We start from the raw sequence: 9,912 nt of genomic DNA, 5'->3' as shown, positions 1-9,912 counted from the left end.
ATATATATATATTATAGGTACTCTAACAATTTATATTGCCTCCTTCTTCTATTAATTTCTTATGAAGGTCTGTAGAAGATATCTATAGACCGATAAAAAAGTATGTAAATATTATTGTCTATGTTGTTTTTTTAATTAATATAAAAAAATTCGATTTTATATTTAATATCTACAAGAGTTAATTGTGTTAATTAAGATGCAAAAAATATTTGACTTCCTGACCAAAAAAATAAATAGGAATCTAAAAAAATTTATTAAAAATTAATGAATTATCAATTTTTTAACAGCAGTAAAAGTAACCAATTATTTTTTTTTTTATGTAAAATCGTGTAAGGAGGTTGAAAAAGACAAAGCTGATGGGAAAGCTGAAAAGACGAAGTTGATTGGAAAGCTGACTGTGTATTTGAATGCAATGGAAGAAGCTTGCACTCAAGTCAGGGTACTATCACATGCAAAAACGGAAATTGGAAATCCCCAACTTTCCAAACCCATATAAGACTTGAGTGGTATATATTAATTAATCTCTTTTATTTTTTTGGAAGACCAATCTTAATTAGAGAATAAATGATATTAGGTAAGTTTTAATCTTTTAATTTCTTACATTTTTGGGTCAGTATAGTTTAGCAGCGCATATTTCCTTTTTTGATAACGAAAGTTTAATTAAATTTTCGCCCCAGCTTTATTGTATTTAGGAAATTAAAAATAAAAAATTCTTACAATGGTCGGTTCATGTGTAAGACTGGCTGGAACAATATTATAATTAAGAAGTATTGACCTTCAGATTTGAGGTACCACCTTTTCTTTTGTGACGAGCTAATTAATTAACAGAGGAATAATACAATTTCAAATCTGTTACATGAAGAAAATGAAAATGTGGATCTCGTAAATAATAATTAAATTAGGCTAATAATTTTGGTAAATGAAAATAAATAAATTTGCAATTTGCATCGAAATGTGGGTTTCGTGTCGGATAGAGAGAAACTCGAAACTATCAGCTCAGAAGACGACCAATTGACCCTCCATCAATCTTTGACCAAACCCCAACTTTGGGATCAGTTATATAAGCGAGCGCTATCCCCTTTTATACTTATCCTTCAAATCTTCACCTTCTTTATTATAAATATATAAATGTTTCTTTAAAATGAACAAAATTTTAAGATTAAGATGGAGTATTTGAAGGTTTATTGAAAAAATCATACAACAGCGTAAGAAAATGAGATTCAAACTGAATATTTATATCTTTAACTAATTTTAAGAATAAAAGTAAAATGCTGATTTCTTATTACTGGCTTCGATAATGGTAAAACGATTGTTTATAAGTTGAAATGGTCGGCGTTACGTTGACGGAACAGAAACGACAAAATTCCTAATGTCATTTACTCATTTTATTTTATTTTTTTTGTGTTATTGAATTTAAATAATGTCAGTTCTCACAGCTGCTGCATTGGATACATGTGCTCCATGCCACCTTCTCTTCTTTTTTTTGCTCTCTCTCTTTCTTTTACTTTGGATTTTAATGACTTTTAACTTTTATTTATTTTAATATATATATTTTTAGACTGTTTTAGAACTTTAAATGAATAAATATTAAAAAAAATAGGCTAAAATAAATCAAAATCGAAATTACATGAACTAAAATAGTCTTGAATGTTTGAGAAATAAATTTACCATTTTTAATTATACCTTAAATTCTTAGACTTGGTATTAGTACTTTTATAACTTTGGTTTTCCTTTCAAAGGTTGAAAAATCAAAACAACAATTAATAAATAATTAAATTAAGGTTGAATAGTTATTGGTGGTTGTATTCTTCTAGGTGGTGGAGAGGCAGCTCTTGAACCTTAGACTTGTATTTTGGATATTAGTGGAAGCCACACATTAATTAGTCTATGCCCAAACGACATGTCAAATTGTGCTAAGGACTATCGTTAAATGCACCATTTAATAATGTTTTAATTTCAACTCTCTTATATATAGATATTAGTTAGAGAAATTTTGAATGTTTTAATCCTTAACTTCATTAATTAACATACCTTGTTTGTGTGTTGGCCACACAATTATTGTTGAAACTTCAACTGTTTAAAAGAAGGTTTAATTTAAATTAAATTGTTCGCGTGTTAGGTTTTGAATAATAAAGTTATATGAGTATTCATATAACAGTATTTTAAGATGGAGGAGGCATTGGATTTAATACATGTATATGTGTGTAGGACAGTGATTGAGTAATACTCCAATTTATTATTATAAGGGATAGAAGACGAGATAAAAACTTGAAGGATTATTAATTAATAGCGTATTAGTTGATTTCCTACTTCATATTCAATTTTGAGGATAGTTTTAAATATAAGAAATATTATGGTTGACGTTGGATTTTGGATGAGGTGATTTATCAAGACAAATTTCAAGTCTACTGAATTGACAACCTACAAACAGATCTTCACATCGATGTGGTGTTCGACTGCATGCACTCTCTTCAGGATGAACAAATCAAATCCAAAAATGGGATCCTACCAAGATCGATTAGATGTTGGGTTAGTTTTTCCCCACTGGATACATGTTTCAAGGCAAGAAGGATATGACTATATTTCAGATTTCAAACTAAGTAATGAAATAAATTAGCAACAGCTTAGTCTCAATGACAATCAAGACACCAATACAAGTAGTTTACTAGCATCATCTACAGGCGCTTGATAAAACCATTATCTTCACCGCGAGTCATCAATCATTCCACAAATGCTCAGTCCTTGGTTAAAAAGTGAACAGTTTCAAGCACCTTTTCTAGGCCTACCACAAAGTGTAATTCTATCTTACCATGAAATATTTAGGGATTTTGACATCTACAGTGTTTGGGGAAGAGAATACCCTGGACACGTGGAGGACCCCTATTGGTGTAACTCATGAGTCATGCCTAGCTCGGACCGCCGAGATCACCACCGCTAGCGTTGACAGATGCTAAGTATGAGGGCCGAGGTGAACCTGGCCGAGGTCCGATCTACCGGGAAGCTCGGTGGGGGCCGAGGTGAGCTACTGTCAGCGGCGTGATTATCGGGTGTAACCGTCGGTCCCGAGATTACCGGGTGTAACCGATGGTCCCGAGATTGCCGGGTGTAACTGTCGCGAGATTAGCGGGACTACCACCCATAAGTAGAGGACCTCACTCCACGATCAGATACGATGATTTCTGACCTCGAACTAAACTGGGAATCCGACCTATACTGACTTGATCGTCGGAGTGCTCACCTTTTTGTGCAGGTCCGCCCAAGTATTCAGATCGGTCCGGAGGCCGCGTTCGAACTACAATCAGAAATACAATGTTGTGCATATCCTTGCATAAATATACAGTAATCTGGGGAAATCTTTCAAAGTCTTATGCTCCCAACATTTTTTTTTCTTAAAAATATATTTCAATGTTAACGAAGTTTTAGTTTTACTTTCACAATTTTTTTTATTTCGTACAAACAAGTAGATGGGAACAAAATAGTTTTTCGAAATTCTCAATTTAAAATTAAATAAAATAAATCAACCGATACATTTAAGGACAAAAAAAAAGGATTATACAGATTGGGATTGCTTGACTGGAAGGAATCCAACTATTTATTTTTCCTGAAACATTGACCAAAAAGATTGTTAAAAAATAAATTGGATAAATCAAATTAAAATATTTGTCATGAACTGATTGACTAAAGAATTCACCTTTTACATGGTTGGACAGAAGATTTTGATGTGACATTTCCTTTGACTTTATTTATTATAAAGTATGTTGTTTTATTGTCCAAATTAAATGCCAATATTATCCTAATATATACATCACATGCCATTTTTCTAATGGTTGGCCGATTAACATGTTTAATTTTAATATTTTATCACATTGTCTCTAGGTATCCATGTATATGTACTAAATACTTTGGAAAATTTTTCGGTTGTATTAAGAGTGTGTTTGAAGGTATTCTAAAAAAATGTATGAATAACTTGTTGGTTTTATTTTTTATTTTTTATAATTTTAGTGATTATACATACATATACGCATGTGTAAATATATAACTTGAGGTAGCACTAAAGATAGATAACTTGAGTTAGGAGTGCGATGTTAAATTTTAATATAAAAAACAAATAACAACGCAACAATAGAAGACATTTTTACTAAATTATTTTCATTAGAAATTATTATTTGGCCTACAATTATATTTTCTATAATAATTACAATATTTGAGATAAGAGATTTTAGTTTCAATAAAAATTTAGTTTAGTTTGATTATATTGATTAATTTACTTTAATAATTTTTAGGCTAATAAATGTTTTTATTATGCTCAGCTTTAAAAATTTAGTTTCTATTATTTTAAAAAGTTGTATTTAGTTCTTTACTTTAAACACAATTATACCATTTCCACTAGTTAATATTTAAAAAAAGAAGGGTTGATTTTCATTGAAGACGCAATTTAGAACTTTAGTTTGTAAAATGTCTTTGTTGATCCCATATTTTGATCCACTAATATTGTGTATATAAAAATAAAAGGTTAAATAAAAAATTAATCTTTAGATTTTAGTAATTATTTAGTCATTGTACTTTCAAATGGATAACAATTTAGTCCCAATTTTAATATGTAAGTCTTTATAATTTAAAATTTGTAGCAATTTAATCCCGATCATTTAAAATGTTATTAAGATTTAATAAAACTTCTTATATATATATATGTAAATCGATAAACTAGGACCGTGTTTTCAAATTTAGTCGCATCTCCACCCAACCCCACATACTTTACTAAAAAAAATCTAGTTTCAGGTTATTGGTGAATTGGTGATGAGGCTATTATTATTATTTTATTTTTTTACTGCAACAAATGGGAAGCAAGCAAGAGAGATCAAATCAAGCTGCAAAATTTAAAACAAGCTTCAGCCTTCAAAGCCATTACCAAATATGGTGACCCGAAGTTTTTTTGTAGTCCATTACACCAAAGGACTGTATTTCAAAAATGGAAAAAAAAAATTGTAGTGGCCATAAAGAGATCAAATCGATGGACCCGCATATATATTGAAATTCAGAAAGAATTCTAGTACCAAATTTATTCTTTTCCTCCTATTTTGCAATAAAAAGATGATGTAAAACCTATACGTTTTATTGTTTCATTAAATTTCTTTCATTTCTCATCTTTACCTCACTGCTTGCTTACTGATGTTACTCGATCTAAACAACGTCGGAAAAAGCGGTGCGTCCTCACAAAGGGGGTCACAACGACCAGGCCAAGGCATCCATGAAAAAGAAAGCCACCGATATGAAGATCGAGCTACGGCACGGCACGGGTGCAGGCAGAAAGGGCTCTGTTGAATTTGAGAAAGCAGATTATTAATAATTCGGCAAGCAAGTCAATTAATTGGTCGGTAAGCAATCTGCAAAAAGAAGCACCTAAAGGTCCAGTAGCCGAAAAGACAGACTTCTCATGTCGCGGCCCTTTGGCCCCTTGTCCTGGCCCTTGGATTCCTTGCTCATCTGGACCACAAGATAACAGGCAGCCACCACACTGCAGAAAGCTCAGAATTGCCCCCTCACCTAAAACTCATTTCTCCTTCACCCTCTGGACATCTTCTTGGAACCCAACGTTCACATAATTACAGTATTTATTTGCAGTTCAACATCCAGTTTGTAGAGTATAAAGGATGGAGCCAACATCAACAGACTAGCAAATCTGAGATCTAGAAATATAGGCCAGGAAATATGTGTTTTGCTCGGGATATTGATATATATAGACACTAGATAGGCCCTTTGGAAATATGGTATATGATTGACCTTGGATGAAAACAGAAAATGGAAAGAACCATAACTGACCCGGAAAATGGGCAAATGTTCATAACAACTTTCCCACTGTTGTTCATTTCTTTAGCGTTCTGCAAGGATAGAAATTTGTATCAATAATGCCAAGCAAGATGAATTAGAGATTCTATATACAAGAACTTTCTGATACACGTGGGCAAATTTGAAGGATCACAAGATCCAGAAAAAATTGAAAGCGCTCCAAGGGGGATGAAAAATATATAACCATCACAACGGCATTGTTCTTCTCATTCTCCAGCACAGAATGCAGTCCTTTCCTGGGTCTTGACTCAAATGTTGATTGCTCTTCCACTACAAGATGTAACAACTTCAGATTCTTGCAAAGGCTCCAAAGAGAAAGAACTGTTCAAATGAAGGCATAAGATGGCACCGGGTTCGGTCTAATGGTAGCAGAAGTGCAGGTCCAAGCTAAGAAAGTAAACATATTTTGTGAATATAAACCGATAACCTTTAAAGAGCAGGCACTTAATTTCTTGAAATAAATATCTTCAAGTGGATGATTAACCACGGGCCTTCCCACTCCCAAGCGTAAGCTCCAAATCATCCACCCCAACTTCATGAATTCTCTCACCCTCCCATGGCTTCACTGTGCCACTCTCAAATTTCTCAAATTCAAACTCACTGCCTCGTCCCCTATCAGATGATGGGGCACCCCAGCCCATTGCTCCATGTCTGTCAACTGCATCCTCGAGACAGTTTTGTTGATTCACTGGTTTCATCAGATTAAATGTAGGGGAAGGAGGAGCCATAGAAGGTGTCACAGTCTGGAAACTGACCCAGCGGCCAGAGTCCACAGTTGAAGCATCAGACTCGTCACATTCTGGAATTGTTGCTGGTGTAAGATGGTGGCATCTTGTAGGACTTGAAGGAGCAGAGGCAGCAAAGAGGGGATGGCGGAAAGAGGCCACGTAGCTATTGGAAATGGACTCCCAATCTGGCTTTCTCTTTGAACCCCTAGACGTTGGGGAAGAAAGAGGGGGAGTGACAGGTGCACTGTTTGATATCCTAAGAGGAGGGAGATTAGCAGGGATAGAGGATATGTTTTGAAAGAATGGCAGAAGATAAGAAGATGGATTTCCATCAAATCGAGATGGACTCGGAAAGGAAGATGAAGAAGGGCTGGCATGATAGGAAGGTACAGGACTTGGGAAGCATGAGGACTGTGGGCTTGGTTGAAGAGAGGAACAGGCACTCATGTTTGCAGAAGTGCCAATATCAATCGGAGGTGGCTTGCATCCCTGTTCAAGCCAACAACATAAGAGGTAAGAAAAATAGACAAGGCATCAAAAACAGATTGCTGAAATCATAAACAGATAACGCAGTCCCTCTAAAAGTTATGGAGGAGCATCCAAAACTAGCGCAAGAATAATCTTTTTAGCAGCTTGCAAGTTACATCTAAAACATCAAAAAAGGGAATGACACGGGAAATGCCTAATTAAAGCTCAATAAATTTGGGAAAGATAAATAAACTGGTACACCTTTCTTACGTACTACTACAGATTACAGAACCTCGCAGATTTAGACATATCAACTGCTTAGGAATTCTAGATCTAAATGAGGAAACTATAACACTGCTTTCTCGTTTCGGCCTCAGTCATTTACTCATTTCATCAAAATAATTGATTCTTATATTCTCGGTTTCCCAGATATCCAGATCTAACAAAATAAAAGCACATAATCAAAGACTAAGCCAAACAACGAACTCGAATATAAATAGAAACGCGCAAGTAGAAAAGAAAGACCTACTACGACAACAAGAAACACAAATCTGAAGAAGAGATCATGATCACCGCGCTCAAAAAGCAAAAAAGTACGAAAAATCAAATAAAAAAGGTAGCGAGGGAGCGCAGAACCTTGCGATAGGTGGTGCCATCTTCTTCAACCACCCAACCAGCTTCATTACAAAGCGCCTTCAAGACCTCGTTGTTGTCACAGTGCTTAGGGAGTTTATAGTTCCCCTGAGCTCTGAGACCAGTGTAGATCTTAGCAGCAATGGCCCTCCGCCTCCTCTCCCTCCTCTTATTGTTCTCCCTTTCCTTCCATGTCGGCGTCCTCCCCGATGACCCCCTCCCCGTCATTGCTTCAGGCGACAATAAATCACTCTGCAGCAGCTCCCCGTTCTTCTTCAGCATCGGCAATCCAGCTCCGGATTCCTTCTCATTCTCTCTCGTTTTCTAGGGTTTATTCTCGATCAGAGAGCGGATTCTCGAGGGGAGGAGAGAGAGCGCGTGTGTAAAGTACTGCACCAGACTACCAAGCTAACTTCACGAGAAGAGCGCGTTCTTTGTTGAACTTCTGCACAAGGAACCGCACTTTTAGATTCTTCCTCCGCTAGGGGTAATTTGGGTATTAGAACCAATGTTCAGGGTCATTTAGAGAATTGTGACAGCATCATTCTTTTTTAATTTAAGTTTGAGTATATGTTTAATTTCGATTGTTGATAAATAAAAAGTTGTCGCATTGCTGGGTCCCAGTAAAAACACTTGTCACGGCACGTGGATCGGTTGGCTCTGTGTCATACCTCCTCACTCACATTTATTTATTGTTTTATATTTTCTAGTTTTATTTATCATTATTTAAAAATTAAAATAAATTAGTCAATTAAAATATAATTTAATGGATAAAAACCCTTTATATAGTTCGACTAGCAAATAATAATAATATAACAATCTTTCATTTCTTTTTAATTTCATTAATTCTTCCAAAATTCATCGATAAAAAAATAATAATAATAATTGCCCCGTGACCTTATTTTAATCATAATGAGATTTGTTAAACAAATAATTAATTAAATTTGAATATTCTCCTCAAAATTGCAGCGTGAGAAATTTCGAGGCAAGGCTGACATTGAAGTTTTGGTTTTTACCTTTTTGGAATTCACGTAGGAAAATAACAGTTAGACCGGTCAAAGGTATTCCCTTTTTTTTTTTAATTATTTTGATTTGTATTTATTTATTATCGCTGTCGTTGAATTTTTGCTTCACTTTTTATTTTTAAAATATTCCAGTCAGTTTTTTAACCCTCTATTTTAAATAAATTAACTTTTAAACTTCCAAATCTTCTATACATTTCGTAATTTCAGTTATCATTTTCTTCATAAATTATGTCATATATTGATCCATTTTAAAAACCAACCTTTAATCAACAGCATGTATGACTTCATCTATTCATCATAAGTGAAGAAAAGAAAAACGAACTAGGATTCAATATTTAAAAAGATAAAAAAAGATTGGAATAAAAATTAATTAATTAATTAATTTAGGTGGACCTATATGATTGACCACAGGCTTGAATCAAAATAATAAGCCAACCAAAAGTGTAGGCTGTAGTGGATCAGGCGCCACCGTCTGTGGTCCTACAAAATTTCCACCATTATTGCTTTCCTCTCCTCCAATTTCCATTCTCTGGACCCCCTACTGTTTGCATTCAACAATAATTCAAAATGCGATTTCTACTCTCAGCAATAATTTCAATTTTGAATTTTTTGATATTTCATCCCCACATTTCTTTGACTAAAAAAGACAAGACATACAATTTAATTTGTAATGTATTAGAGGTATAAAGCTGAGATGGGTATTAGAAATTTGAGCTACATAAAATTAATTGTAAACCTATAATTTGTAGTGATGGATGAAATCTCGTCATTGCTAGAGAGTCTCCAGTCGAGTCATCTTAGCCATATTGTAGCGAGAAAAATAGGTAATAATTAATTAGAAATACTTTTAATGAAATGGTAGCTAGGGATAAGAGCGTGCATCTCCGACGCATACCCATAGTCCAATGGTGAAAAAGTAAACATATCATACATACTTCATTGTCATCGAAACGTTACTTTTATCACTTGTTTCAATTATCAAAAATGCTATGCTACATGTGTTCGAAATGCCCAATATTTTTTGATTTTTTAGTTCATATCACTGTTTATTTTACTGTGAGTCTTGTGCCACCTTAGATGGCTAGTGATTGGACTAAAATAGTTAGTAGCTGAATGAAAGAACTTCATACTCCAATAATGATAATTATATTTCTTTGATTAATATGTCCATGTGTGTTAATTGGGACCATAATCATCCTCATATGTTGTTG

The 9,912-nt window shown here is 34.2% G+C and overlaps 1 protein-coding gene across 2 annotated transcripts; it reads right to left on the bottom strand.

Annotated features, from left to right (window-relative positions):
- Positions 1-5,816: 5,816 nt before the first annotated feature.
- Positions 5,817-8,141, bottom strand: BEH2 (BES1/BZR1 homolog 2). Of its 2 annotated transcripts, XR_015791609.1 has the most exons (3): positions 7,680-8,141; positions 6,032-7,064; positions 5,817-5,879 (listed from the first exon to the last, which is right to left on the bottom strand). XR_015791609.1 is itself a non-coding variant. In XM_022277254.2 (2 exons), exons 1-2 carry the CDS (start codon positions 7,956-7,958, stop codon positions 6,327-6,329), a joined length of 1,017 nt encoding a protein of 338 aa, XP_022132946.1. In that variant the 5' UTR covers positions 7,959-8,141; the 3' UTR covers positions 5,817-6,326. The 2 variants fall into 2 exon arrangements, 1 of the variants encoding a protein (XP_022132946.1); XM_022277254.2 differs by having other exon boundaries at positions 5,817-7,064.
- Between the last annotated feature and the right edge of the window lie 1,771 nt (positions 8,142-9,912).

This window comes from Momordica charantia, assembly GCF_013281855.1.
Source record: "Momordica charantia cultivar OHB3-1 chromosome 1 unlocalized genomic scaffold, Mcharantia_2.0 BLBB01000001.1, whole genome shotgun sequence".
Classification (NCBI taxonomy): Eukaryota; Viridiplantae; Streptophyta; class Magnoliopsida; order Cucurbitales; family Cucurbitaceae; genus Momordica; species Momordica charantia.
This window is presented reverse-complemented; position numbering and strand designations above follow the sequence as displayed.